Source organism: Danio aesculapii, chromosome 19, assembly GCF_903798145.1.
Source record: "Danio aesculapii chromosome 19, fDanAes4.1, whole genome shotgun sequence".
NCBI lineage: Eukaryota > Metazoa > Chordata > Actinopteri > Cypriniformes > Danionidae > Danio > Danio aesculapii.
This window is the reverse complement of record NC_079453.1, coordinates 10,735,300-10,750,559: the sequence shown is the minus strand read 5'-3', so window position 1 is coordinate 10,750,559 and position 15,260 is coordinate 10,735,300. Positions and strand designations below refer to the sequence as shown.

At 35.5% G+C, this 15,260-nt stretch overlaps 1 protein-coding gene across 1 annotated transcript in view; it reads left to right on the top strand.

The window, feature by feature from the left end:
* Window positions 1-15,260, top strand: part of cers2a (ceramide synthase 2a) — a 42,284-nt gene that overhangs the window by 11,810 nt on the left and 15,214 nt on the right. Inside the window, exons 2-4 of the mRNA XM_056480010.1 lie at window positions 4,308-4,481; window positions 7,363-7,480; window positions 13,779-13,897. Of these exons, the coding sequence (XP_056335985.1) occupies window positions 4,309-4,481; window positions 7,363-7,480; window positions 13,779-13,897 (410 nt within the window). The 5' untranslated portion in view covers window position 4,308. The remainder of the gene's footprint in view (window positions 1-4,307; window positions 4,482-7,362; window positions 7,481-13,778; window positions 13,898-15,260) is intronic.

Sequence of the window (15,260 nt, the reverse complement as noted above, 5' to 3'; positions counted from 1 at the left end):
GTCTTGCGCTTGTACTTCTGCGTGCTGTTTGTATTGCTCTGCAATGACACTTCCGAAACTCTAGCTGGCAGTAGGTTTTTTGTCTAGTGTCTTTGCAGGTGTTTTGTTTTTTTTCTGAACGCTACCTGACTGTACAAGTAGTTAAAACTCGCACATTTACAGGTGGGAACCGGCGAACGCACAACAACTTTTATCATAAGGTAAACACAAAACAAAATTTTCCATCTGGAGCTCCATCGAGCTTCATCGATCGCTCCATCGAGCTTGCGTCTCTCAGCACCACCCGCACTCATCACCGCTACCAAGCCAACCAATCACAGAGCTCGTGCTGCGCTTCGATGCGAAGTGTAGTTACAGTTTTTGAGAGGTGCACGACACGTCAGTGTCGGCGTCAGCCTCTGCGAGGGGTCTGCAACCATACGAAGACTATGGCGGACCATAAGCATGCGATTGATGCAGAAGTATAAATCAGCCTTAAGGCAACAGGTTTACTCTCTTTACTCAAGTAACTAATTGTTTTTTACAGTGCAGTTGAACCCTATATAATGTTTTTTCTTCTAATGTTGTTTAAGAAAGTCACCAAACTTCACATTGAAAAAGCTCCGATAAATGCTGTTTTTTTTTCTGCTGTTAATTGTCACAGGTCATTGGGCCTATAAGACAACAGGAGGGTTAGTTTTCCTAGGGTTAGTTTTAAATTCTGTCATTTATCCTTCACTTGTTTCAAACCTGCCTGCTTTTATGGCACAAAATAAGATCATTTGAAGAAACCTGTAACCATTAACTTTTCTAGTTTTTTCTCTACAATGGATGTTGATGGTTACCAGTTTTCAGCTTTCTTCAAAAAAATCTTCTTTTGTTTTTAGCAGAATAAAGGTTATAAAACTTTTATAAAGGTTTGGAACCACTTGAGGGTGAGTAAATTTTCATTTGTGGCTAAACTATCTATTTAATGTTTTACTTTACACTCTCACAGAAGACTGTTGGCAGTCTATTGTAAATATTACATTTAAACACATGCTCCGTTTAAACACCAGTGAGCTGACTACATAAAAAGCATTTAGAGACATTATTGGGTGTGGGCCGTTTCAAGAAAGGCATCCTAATTATAAGGGTGTGTTCACACTTGGCAGGTTTTGTTAGATTAAAGCAAACTCTGGTGTAATTGTTCTGTCAGTGCGCGGTGTGTTTGGTTATATGTGAACGTTTCCATTTGAACCTTTGTGCACACTGAACACAATGAGTCTCAGCATAGTTCTAAACTAATTCTAGAGCAATTTAACTGAAATATGTATGCAACACAGACAAAAGACATCTAAATGAATAGAGAGCTGGACATAGTGTCGCAAGAGGTGATCATAAAAAGGACAGAATGCTCAAGCGTAAACATCTTTATTTCTGAATTGTTTCCTGCTTGGCCTGTGAATTTAATGATACAATTGAAAGACTTTTCAGCACATCAGGAAAAGTTACATGTCAGCTTTCATGTCTGAAACCAAGCAGAGTTGACATGCTGGTGTTCTTATCCAAAAATCTGCAATGTTTTTAGTATCGATGCTGAAATAGTTTATGACCAAGCAAGCAAGCCATGTTAAGAAATTTTTGGTTTCTTAATGTACTTGGTGGACATATTTACTTTATTTGCATTGTTTATTGTCCGTTTTGTTTTACAGTGCATCTGGAAAGTATTCATAGCGCTTCACTTTTTCCACATTTTTTTATGTTACAGCCTTATTCCATAATGGATTAAATTCATTTATTTCCTCAACATTCCACACATAATACCCCATAATGACAATGTGAAAAAAGAGTTTTTGAAATTGTTGCGAGTTTATTAAAAATAAAAAACCTGAAATATCACATGTACATAAGTATTCACAGCCTTTGCCAAATACTTTGTTCATGCACCTTTGGCAGCAATTCCAGCCTCAAGTCTTTTTGAATATGATGTCACGAGCTTGGCACACCTATCTTTGGGAATTTTTGCCCATTCCTCTTTGCAGTACCTCTCAAGCTCTATCAAGTTGGATGAGAAGCGACGGTGTACAGCCATTTCCAGATCTCTCCAGAGATGTTCAATAGGATTTAGGTCTGGGCTCTGGCTGGGCCACTCAAGGACATTCACCGAGTTGTTGTGAAGCCACTCTATTGATATTTTTGCAGTGTGCTTTGGGTCATTGTCCTGCTGGAAGATGAACCATCGCCCCAGTCTGAGGTCAAGAGGACTCTGTAGCAGGTTTTCATTCAGGATGTCTCTGTACATCGCTGCATTCATCTTTCCCTCCATCCTGACTAGTCTTCCAGTTCCTGCTGTTGAAAATCATTCTCACAGCATGATGCTGCCACCACCATGCTTCACTGTAGGAATGGTATTAGCCTGGTGATGAGCGGTGCCTGGTTTTCTCCAAACGTAACACCTAACATTCACTCTAAAGAGTTCTATTTTAGCCTCATCAGACCAGAGAATTTTGTTTCTTATGTTCTGAGAGTCCTTCAGATGCCATTTTGGAATAAGGCTGTAACACAAAAAAATGTGGAAAGTAAAGCGCTATGAATACTTTCCGGATGCACTGTATGCAACAGAAAGACATAGTTGTACGTTCAGAAATTGTAGTGATGCTTTCTTTTTCCTGAAATAATGAAACATTAGGTTGTTTACAATATATTTTACAACATTTTATAGCGCAGAAAATAGCATTTGGCATGATTTTTTCATTTATTATTTTTATTTCACTCCGCTTGTATTTTTTTTTAGCAATGTCAAACCCTTTATAGTGTTCAAAAGCATTAATTGTGTAAAGAGGCTTCCTTGGCTCTAATGTAAGATTTCTGAGATTAGTAATCCATTTTGTGAATGGACATTTCTTTTAATTAGCTTATTTGTTATGGCCTTATGTAGACTACATTATTAGGATCTCAGTAAGGCTCAAAAACAAAGATTTGGATTGGTTTTGCATACAACTAATAAGAGGAATGTCTAAAGAACAATGGGATGTAGGATATATCTGCGGTCAAATTGATATCGGCCTTAAATTGCTATTTTTAATGTTATTATCACTATCGATCCGATATCAAAATTAGGCCAATAAAATGCATAATTGTACAGAACTGCCTGCCTTGTAAGCATGAGAGAATCTTCCTTGAGCCAAGTAATAAAAGTATCAAATGACTAACAATTGTTCATTACTGTAACACTTTTTACTTGAACATTTGTGCTGGTTTCAGTTCTTAGTTTTTTCATTTTATTTTGTTTAAATATATTTATTTAACTTGTTAGTTAATTAGATCCAGTTTTTTATTTAACCTATTATTTTTCTGCAACAGTCAACTTGCATGTTAATTTGCTAGGCAAAGAAAAGAAAAATCATTTATTTTTAGCATGCTGATTTATGTGACATTGTAAAAGGTCTATATAATCACCTGGCGATTTCGAAATTATTGCTATTTTTTTTCTTTGAGTAGGCTATTCTAAGATCAGTTCAACCTTTTATGAAGTTTTTAAAATAAAATCAGTAGTTCACTGTATCAATTTTTAATATTTATATTTATTGGCTAATATGTTGGTTATCGTCCTCCGAATCTAAAGATTTATCCCTACTTTGAAATGCAGATATTTGGACTAGAAACAGGCCACAAACTAGAGCTGTTCAAATAATGCAGCCTTGGTGAACTTAAAGCTGGATTTATACTTTTTCATGGCACCTCATGAAACGATGCGTTCGCCGTAGTGATATTCTTTAAAACGACAGGGGGGCGGTCAAAAGAAACTGACCGTAAAATCAGATGGATAAACAGAGAAGTAGAAAGTTTCCGGTACTACGTCATATCAATATTATCATTCAATATTTTCAAACGAATTATTTTTATTAATTATTTTAATGATTATAAGCATTTTAATAACCATTCAAGATTTTCTTTAATCAAACTTTGATGCATCACCTGCTTTTGTTCATATCTCAGTTTTATCTATTGAAGTTTATTTAAATATTATTGACAAATTAAGAAAAACTTACAATACAAATACATATAATCTTCCAAACATCATAACCTTTTGTGTCCAAATGTTTTAAACTCTCTTGAAGTACATGGACACAGCCCTTAAAAATGCATGCAAATGATAAACTTTCACTTTATTATGGTTAAACTTAGCAGCAACTCTACAAATCTCATGTGTTCTGTGGTTCCTGGTCTACTGTAATTCAGAATCAACATTACATACCTTGCAATGTGACTACTGTGCTATATCAATGCTGAAATGTATATATTGTGCAGCTCTAATGTCATGTTTGTGTCTTCCTCCACATCAGGATGTTGTCCAGGCTGAGTGAGTGGTTCTGGAACGAGAGGCTGTGGTTTCCTGGAGACCTGGGCTGGGCTGATCTGGAGGATCGGGACGGTGTCACCTATGCCAAAACAGCAGACCTCTGGGTGACCCTGCCCATCGCCCTCACCTTCCTCATCATACGACAAGTCTTCGAGAGGTCAGCATGAAACGTGCTTCGCAGAAGTGTGTTTTTATAGGGTTAACACCAATGTCAATATTACACTTGCAACATATGGTTTAAGCCATGAACCTTTTATCAGTTCTTGCTGTTGATCTATTGAGAAAGCTGTTAAAAATGTCAGTATCACACTGACTGTGGGCTTTTATTTGAATTGGTTAAAAAGCATAGAAATCATTACATAAGAGATTATTTTTCAGAAAACATGTATCATATAGCTAAAAGAAATACACTAGTTCTAGTTGATCATTTGAAAAAGTGGCAGAAGGTAGATTATTCTGATGAATCATCTGTTGAACTGCATCCTAATCACCACAAATACTGCAGAAGACCTATTGGGACCCGCATGGATCCAAGATTCTCACAAAAATCAGTCAAGTTTGGTGAAGGAAAAAAAATCATGGTTTGGGGTTACATTCGGTATGGGGGCATGCGAGAGATCTGCAGAGTGGATGGCAACATCATCAACCTGAGGTTTCAAGACATTTGTGCTGCTCATTACATTACAAATCACAGGAGAGGACCAATTCTTCAGCAGGATAGCGCTCTTTCTCACACTTCAGCCTCCACATCAAAGTTCCTGAAAGCAAAGAAGGTCAAGGTGCTTCAGGATTGGCCAGCCCTGTCACCAGACATGAACGTTGAGCATGTATGGGGTAAGATGCAGGAGACATTCAAGATTAATCCAACGCTGTTTTTGCCATTCCAGATGACTTTATTAATAAGTTATTTGAGTCATTGTAGAGATGTATGGATGCAGTCGTCCAAGCTCATGGTAGTCACACACAATATTCATTCTTTCTCCACTTCACCATAATTTTATGTTCTATTATTATTATTTTCATGACATTTTTAATCATTATTTCTGTTAAATGACAAGACTTTTGTCTAAGCAAAGTCAGACCTTACTGTCCTAATTAAAGAATTAAAAATCAAGGCATGATCATACTTTATTTTTGGTAAAATAAGCGTAATCTTTCTTTCATATTAGCCTTTTCTGATACAAAATGGTCAACTAGAAATTGAGTTATTATTTGTTGTTCCTAAAACTTCGATAGGCGACAAGACTTGTCAGGTAGTGTATATGTAAATGTTTATTATTCAGTGTTAACTTATATTTTGTAATAACAACTTACACTATTTTTGACACAATTGTTCTGTTTTATGCCATTCAATGGTTTAGTTTTAAAATAAAATGAATCATATGTATTTTAGAAATTAGTCTTTTGATCTAAAAGTGAATCAAAAGTGTCTATCTATCCATCTATCCATCTATCTATCCATCTATCCATCTATCCATCCATCTATCTATCTATCTATCTATCTATCTATCTATCTATCTATCTATCTATCTATCTATCTATCTATCTATCTATCTATCTATCTATCTATCTATCTATCTATCTATCTATCTATCTATCTATCTATCTATCTATCTAATTTTTATTTATTTATTTTTTTCATTTATTCAAGTCAAACCTAAAATATAAAATGTCAGGCTTCCGCAATAATGATGATGGCTGATGAAATGTCACTCTAAAAACAGGAGTGTTTGTTAAAAATTCAGTTTTGGCTTCAACTTTTAAAACGAATCTTAATGTATTATAATTAATGTATTGTAATAAATTGTATTGCAATATTTATGTATTCATGTTCAAATAATACAGCCTTGGTGAACTTAAAGCTGGATATATCGCGCATCGCGTGTCTTCGCTGATTGCACGCGCACCTCATGAAATTATGCGTTCGCTGTAGTGATATTCTTTAAAATGACAGGGGGCGGTCAAAAGGAACTGCCTGTAAAATCAGACGGATAAACAGAGAAGTAGAAAGTTTCAGGAACTACGTCATATCATTAATATCACTCAATATTTTTAAACTAATTATTTTTATAATTTTTATTCATTATTTTAATGATTATAAGGATTTTTATAAGCATTCTAGATTTTCTTTAATCAAACTTTCATGCATCACTTGCTTTTGTTCATATCTCAGTTTTACCTATTGAAGTGTATTAAAATATTAATGTACAACAGAACATGGGTTTTTATTATGGCAAGAATAAAAGCAAAAAAAAGTACAACAATACAGATTTCTTTAGATTTAGCCTGATCCACAGTTCACACATTACTGCCTGGCTAGTTTCTGTCCTATACTTATGCTAAAAAGGCAATAATGGTCCAACATTCCTGACCATTATCACCAATAAAGCCTAGAAAAACAGGGCATCAGTATATTGTAAACCGATAGGTTCAAATATTCCTTTTCCACTTATCAAAGAAATGATTTGTTCCTTAATTATAGTTTTGTACTATTAAATGGTTTTAAATTCAAAATTGTAATCTATACATCAGTGTAAAACCTATGACTGGTGGAAAAACACATTTCTGTAATTGTGTACCTGGGTCTCCACTTTTCCCATAGCCTCTTTTGGCTTTAACAAACTTATCCCTCAGGTTTTTCCCAAACTTAAAACTTTCCTCCTTTCCCACGGCTGTTGCAATTTCCAGCCAAGAATAATTGATCATCTGGTTCTCTATGGTCACGGATCATAGAGATGTCTGTACAGGTGTACCTGTTTCAGACAAAATGTATTCAGAGTGGTTCATATTCAACTTGAATCAAACGCGGCACCACGCGAACAGTTCGCTCAAGTTTTTAAAAAAAATCATGCACTCCGCCAGCTGAAATCATTTCGTGCGCACCCAAAGCGAACCTTCGCAAACTTCGCGATGACGTCACATTCAAATGTAATTTATATTGAAGGAAATCAATAATTTATATATGGTTAGCACTCATTTACTGTTGTCAGTTTTTCCAGCTCAACCGTAGAAAGTTTAATACTGTTTTCCATCTGCAGGACGGTGGCCATTCGTCTGGCCACAGCTCTAGGTGTGAAGGAGAAAGTCAGAGTGCAAGCGGCGCACAACCCCATGCTGGAGGCATACTTCAGGAGCACAAGTAAAAGCCCCAAACAGGTACAAATAAACTTAGAAGTACAATATGTGACCCTGGACTACAAAACCAGTCATAAGAGTCAATTTTTTATGAAATTGAGATTTAAACTTTATCTGAAAGCTGAATAAATCAGGATAAGATAAATTTGTTAGAATAAGAAAACATTTGGTTGAAAATCTGTATCAGTCTGATGGTTAAAAATAATTAAAATATTGAAAAAAATTGTCTAAATTCTTAGCAACGCATATTACTAAACAAATTTTGTTTATTATTATTATTATTTTGTGATACATTTATGGTACGGAATTTAGAAAATATCTTCATGAAATATGATTTTTACTTAATATACTAGAGTTTTTTGGCCTACAAAATAGTTTTTTGACCCACACAATAGCTTTTTAAAAAAATGTTTTTTTATTTTTATTATTATTTCCACAAATATATCTGCTGCAGTTTGGTTTTCTGTTCATTTGTTGTAAATGTGTCCTATAAAGTCCTATAAAATCATTGATATAATGAACTCAAATGTGGAGGCATGGGAAAGCGGAGCTGAATCAGCAGATGACAAACAAGAGAAGACAGAAATTCTCATTTTGCATTTCCAGACGGTGAGTTTTGAACACCGAAATAAATAAAAAAAACCCTTTGCTGTAGATCTTTGTTTAAAGTTTACATGGCGTTTAGAAGTAAATAACTGACCTGGCTAAACAGTATGCACTCAAACACTGCTGTGTGTACTCGACTGTCTAGTGTATGAACTTTGAGTCCCCCACAATGCAATTAAAGCTTATTATATGATTGTCAGTGAATTAAATGCTACACTTTATCCATTCCAACAATGAAACGCTTATAATCATGACTACATTTTCCTTTCATCTATTTAATCAGCCACCTTGCATCAAGCACCTTTAAACCTTAAAGGGATAGTTCACCCAGAACTGAAAATCCTGTCATCGTTTACTCAGCCTTCACTTGTTAGTAGGGCTGGGCGATAATTCGATTTTGATAACTATCACGATATAAAAATTTTTGATAAAACCATAATGACAGTTCGATAATTGCTCTGTAATATTTACGCACTTTGCGTAAGGCTGCGCAGGCATTTTACAGCCTGCCCTTCCGGATGCCGCACGCAGTATACAAGTGTACAGCCATACAGTGTTAGTTGCAGTTGAAGGAGTAAGAAAAAAAGTCACAAACATTGTTGACAAGAAACGTCACTAGACTTCAGTAATCTTGATCTACATAGTTTTTTTTAATCTGATACAAAACAGAGCAATGTGCACTGCAAACCAAAAAAGCACTGCAAGCCATCAAAAGCAGGCAACAACACAATCCATTTTCATCGTTTAAAACAGTACCACCGTTATGAAGATGCTAAGAAATTACAGACCCAAACAAGTGTTGGTAAGCCAGCGCAACTACCAAGCAGAGTTTCATGTCATCATTTTTGAAAGCCGTGCCTTATTAAAAAAAAAAATCTTGAAAAGACAGAAGATAGACAACACAATCTCAATGATCACTTGATGCTTGCTGTAAACTACAAGATGGATTATTTAAAGGGCACATAGGTTACCCCTTTTTTCATATATAATCTATCTGGGGTCTTTTGTGTCCCCAGAATATGTCTGTAAAATTTCAGCTCAAAACACCCATCAGATTATTTATTATAGCTGTTTGAAGTGTCTATATTATAGCTGGAAAAAAGGTTTTGCTGTTTTTTTGAACTGGCCCTTTAAGGCTAGTCTTCCCCGCCCACCGTTCCCACGTGCCTGTCAGCAATCGCCGCCCTCGGCTGCCTCAGGAAGCAGATCTCACGTAACGTGTGTGAGAAATACTACAGTAAGAACTTTAACAATCAGTATTTGATGCATTTTTTGTGGCGTTGCAACAATGAGTCACACACAATGTCATTACAAAGTTCACGCACACACACAGCAAGGACACAAACACATAGAACACATGTAGCGCAGACATACATACACACACATAGCTCAGACACGTAGACACACACAGGGAGAGAGAGAGAGACAGCGCGTTAAGTTTTGCACTTGTTTTGCACGCATATGTGACATGATACTGGTAATATCCACTGCTGTATGGATATCTGTTATGTTAATGTACAAAATAAACCTGATTTAACGTCCACAAACCGCGATTGAAGCGTCTTCCTTTATAATTGTTCTGACACGCGGCTGTGCTGATTAAGTGAATCTGAAGTGAATCGCTGTAATTCATTACACACATGCTCTGTTTTAAAACATTTTAAACTTGTGAAACTCACTCTTGATCACGTTTGATGATGATTGATGATCCTAGCGAACTGAACACACCTTTTATTTCCGGCTGCTTTGCGCTCATCCTCTCTTGTTGATATGATTATACACGTGACTACCGGGACATGTTAATGCGCGCAGCTGTCAATTAATATTGGTGGGCGGGGGGACCGCACTCCTACTTAAAGTTGCGGTCGATCTGAAAACCGCTCCAATTGGTCCACTGTTTTTATGTTGTTAAATTATTGTATGTTGTATATGTACATATATATATCGTTTAAAGAAGCGGTTTGAGCAGCATGAGCTGGACAATCTTTACAAGCTACAGCACTGATAGATTTCTTAGGTTACCTCGGAAGAATAAACTCGGTCTAAAGGATGACAGATCTCAGAAGCTTGTTGTGTGATTGGAGAGGCTCCCAAATGTCTCGTCGTGATGTGCGATTTATAAAAAGAGAGTCTGCATAGGCCTATTCGTGTCAGTCTGTCAGACTAAATTGGTTAAAACACTCGAGATCTGCGCATAACAGGGTTTTATGCGTTCCGCAATATGCGATGTCAAGATGTCACTTAATTATGTAATGCGTGTAAATGCGTGTTTTTTATGTAAAAAACCTTTAAATGTCCACGCTTAATCAGTCATCGATAAGGTCTATTGATTAAAGGGTTATTGACAATAGATCATCAAGTAATTGTTAGCGTCCCTAAATAAAATATATTAAAGGATATTTCACCCTAAATTCACCATTAAAAGGAGATTTAATCCAAAACTGAAAATTACACCTTTTACTTGTTCCAAACTTGTTTTATTTTAATTTTTTTTAAGGTTGAACAATAATATACAATAACTTATAGGATAATGTCTTTGGTTGTTGAAAACTTGAACAGTAAATGCTGAATTAAGATTGTTCTTTTGTTTATTATCTTTTTATTTATATTGTCAGACAGCTAAACATTTCACAAAATGTGTTAAATCAGTTGTACAAAGCGATTGGCATGCTGAAAATCCAATAATTTTGGTAGATATAAAGATTTCACATATATCGTGATAATTATCGATTTCGACCGATATGAAATATCGCCCAGCTGTACTACTTAGGAAAATCTAATTTCATGGAAGTCAGTGGTTACCAGTTTCTGGTAACAGCTTTCTGCCAAATATCTTTTTTTTGTGTTCAAAAGAATAAATGGCCCGCTTCCTCTAAGTGGTGCAGTACGGGTCACCTTTATCAGGCTTGTGTTTCCACTGCCAAAAGGGTATGTGGTGTATGATAAAGTTTCAGTCAACGTCATTCTCACTTGAGGAAATGTCAAAGTAAAGCTGCACGGGTCGTTCACATATCACATGAGAAGCACTTCTCACAAAACAAATGCTTTATACACACAAATACTTGTATAAATGTTCATCACTAACTTTTCTATGAACTTGATTTAATTATAACTGTAGATCAATGAAAAATGTAATACCCTACTGTAATGTCTGCAATTATGCAAAATAAATAAATAAATGCAACATATATGAACACATACAGACCCTTACAGTCTCTGATATGTTACCGATTACAGAAAAACTAAACACAGCATACATTTAGTCCATATTTGGCTCCAAAAACAACATGCAATATAGCCCACAGTCAGTGCAGGCCTCTCATATGTGTCTTTAATCTTCAGCAGCACATGTAACCTCTGTTAGAAAGTAATTCCATCATTCTGAGTTCATAATGGTCCAAAAGGTGATGATAATAGTTAAACATGGCAGTTTGTTCATGTTTTAGGTTGCTGAAAGAATCATTTGCTGCTTTTTCTTGTCGGGCTTCACCTTTGTTTTTTCGCGCTTCACTCTCGCGTTTGTCTGTTTCTGAAAGGATCAGATGTCAGAAGCACTTCAATAATTACGCGCACATTATTATCATCAGCTCAAGAAGTTTGTTATTTTAAATATAGACGTGTGGCAAGCTCTTTTGAGAAAGTGAATCCACTCGCGCTTTAGATGGCTTTGAAAACAAAGACAGGGTAGATTCTGCTCTTCTTCTTGGCTTTGTGGCTGTTCATTAAGACAAGGTTTGTTTAAGCTCGGCTCGACCATGCTTGTTATTATATGTATATATTATTACGGTGTAATGTCTCGACTGTGTATTTAAAAATGGCGCCTCTTTTGTTTTCATTCTCCTGCTTGTGCACGCGCTAGTGATGTATCTCTGTAAACCAATAGCGTTTCATCAGCGAGTCTCGCTCCGCTTTTTGGTACCCTTTTGTTGTGCTAGGTACCCTTTCGAAAGGGTACCCAAAAAGTGCTACAGTACAGTTTGCTTTGTGGTACTCTTTGACAATAGAAATGGCCATAAAAGCGTACCGTACCACTCAATGGAAACAGGCCAAAAGAATAAAGGTGTAGAAGCACTTGAGGGAAAGTAAATAGTGAGTAAATTATTATTTTTTTAGCTAAACTCTCCTTTAAAGTTAATTGTTTAAGCTGTATGAATGTAGGTACAGCAGAGTCTGTTCAGAGTGGGACTAGTATGCATTTCATTGATTTAACTTCTGTAATTTCCCATATGATGAAATTCGGCATTATTATTATTTTTTAGCACATCAAGACACTGTTCTTCAGCAGACTACTTTCCCCAAATATTTTGTGTTGGGATTGATTTTGTTAATAAAATAAAGTGGAAAAAGTGTAAACTCTGTTTTCGGTTTAGTTAATTTGTGTTTTTGATGCTTTTTTCCTCTTTCGGATCAGTTGTAAATATGTATGTTTTGCTATAATTTAAAATATTTATTTGAACCAACAACAGTGTTTGGTAAATGATTTTTTAAAGAGTCTCAACATTATTATTGTTGTTGTTGTTATTATTATTATTATTATTATATTTATTATTATTATATTTATTATTTTAGTATACTTATTTTTATTTATTTTTATTATGTTATTTCTGATTAAACCAATGTTAGCTGACATTTTTCTTCCAGAAAAAACTGTTGGGCCAGTTGAAAAGTTTTGAGTGTTATAAGATACTAGTACATTGAAATCTGAAATGTACATCTCTATCTTGCTCTTACTAAAGTTACTAATGCACCTCATGATATCATTGCAATATAAATGTTGGGTAAAACTTAAAATAAGGCTAGTCTGTAATACAGTTCCTGTTACTAATAAAGTTCATGTAACTAATATGTTAATGCATAAGCCAAACAATAAACAATACATTCCTTACATTTATTTATTCATCTTTGTTAATGTTAATGAAAATAAAGCTATTGTTAGTTCTCGTCAACTCAGTTCATTAACAATGTTAACTGATTTAATAATGCATTAGTAGATGATTAATATATACCGCACAAGTATTGTTCATGTTAGTAAACGCTTAATAAAAACTAATGGAACTTTATTATAATGCGTGACCTATAGACACTGTTGAATTCAGAATTATAAGCCCCCCCATCCCCCCCCCCCCCTTTTTTTTTTTTCTTTTAAAAAATATTTCCAAATGATGTTTAACTGAGCAAGGAAATTTTTACAGTATGTCTGATAATACTTTTTCTTCTGGAGAGTCTTATTTGTTTTATTTTGGCTAGAATAAAAGCAGTTTTTAATTTTTTAAACTCCATTTTAACGTCAATATTATTAGCCCCTTTAAGCTAATTTTTTTTTTTTACCGATAGTCTACAGAACAAACCATCGTTGTACAATAACTTGCCTAATTAACCTAGTTAAGCCTTTAAACGTCACTTTTAAAGCTGTATAGAAGTGTCTAAAAATATCTAGTAAAATATTATTCACTGTCATCATGGCAAAGATAAAATAAATCAGTTATTAGAAATGAGTTATTAAAACTATCACGTTTAGAAATGTGTTGAAAAAAATCTTCTCACCGTTAAACAGAAATTGGGGAAAAAATAAACGGGGCTAATAATTCAGGGCGGCTAATAATTCTGACAAATTTTCCACTCTAACTGTTCACATCATGCTTGTTATTGATATACATAGCATGTGTTGCATTAATTCATTTAATGACCCTTGATGTTCTTTGCTGCATTACAGGCTGAAGTGGAGAGTTTAAATAAAAAGACGGGGCACACAGAGAGAGAGATCCACAGATGGTTCCGACGACGAAGGAACCAAGAGCGACCAAACCAGCTGAAGAAGTTCAGAGAGGCTAGGTACATGACAACACACCTGCATCCTTTCATAAACCTCATAAATGATATCACATTTTATAAGCCTTGCAAAAAAGCAGATGTCATAAACGTATCAAATGATTAACAGTGCTTCCTGATAATCTCAACACTAACGCAGAATACACGATATTCACTGTACAACAGAACAAATATACATTTTCCATTAGGTGGTAGGAAGCACACAGGAAAAAACGGTATGTGGTGTTATTATAAGCAGAATAAAATTTGGCTAATGTATGAAGTAAATTCACTGTTCTACTAACTTTTGGACTGGTCCTTTTAATATCTCGTCCTTGACATTTCAACATCTACCTGTCTTGTGCTTCACACGAAAAAAAAAACACATTCAACACGTGTAATTAAAGGAATGTGAACGGTACGGTACAAGTTGAGATTTATCTAAAGCATTTGGAATATTGTTGATAATCTTTAATATTACACTTGTTAGCGTAAGAAGAGGATGTAATATTCTACTAAACATTTGTAAAATGCAGTGCATCCGGAAAGTATTCATAGCGCTTCTTTTTCCACATTTTTTGTATGTTACAGCCTCATTCCAAAATGGATTAAATTCATATATTTCCTCAATTCTACACACAATACTCCAGTATGACAATGTGAAAAAAGAGTTTTTGAAATTGTTGCAAATTTATTAAAAATAAAAAAGCTGAAAAATCACATGTACATCAGTATTCACAGCCTTTGCTCAATACTTTGTTGATGCACCTTTGGCAGCAATTCCAGCCTCAAGTCTTTTTGAATATGATGCCACAAGCTTGGCACACCTGTCTTTGGGAATTTTTGCCCATTCCTCTTTGCAGTACCTCTCAAGCTCTATCAGGTTGGATGGGAAGTGACGGTGTACAGCCATCTTCAGATCTCTGCACAGATGTTCAATAGGATTTAGGTCTGGGCTCTGGCTGGGCCACTCAAGGACATTCACCAAGTTGTTGTGAAGCCACTCCAATGATATTTTGGCCGTGTGCTTTGGGTCATTGTCCTGCTGGAAAATGAAACGCCGCCCCAGTCTGGGGTCAAGAGCACACTAAAGCAGGTTTTCATTCAGGATGTCTCTGTACATTGCTGCATTCATCTTTCCCTCCATCCTGACTAGTCTTCCAGTTCCTGCTGCTGAAAGTCATCCTCACAGCATGATGCTGCCACCACCATGCTTCACTGTAGGGATGGTATTAGCCTGGTGATGAGCGGTGCTTGGTTTTCTCCAAACGTAACACCTGGCATTCACTCCAAAGAGTTCAATTTTAGTCTCATCAGACCAGAGAATTTTGTTTCTTATCGTCTGAGAGTCCTTCGGATGCCTTTTGGTAAATTCCAGGCAGGCATT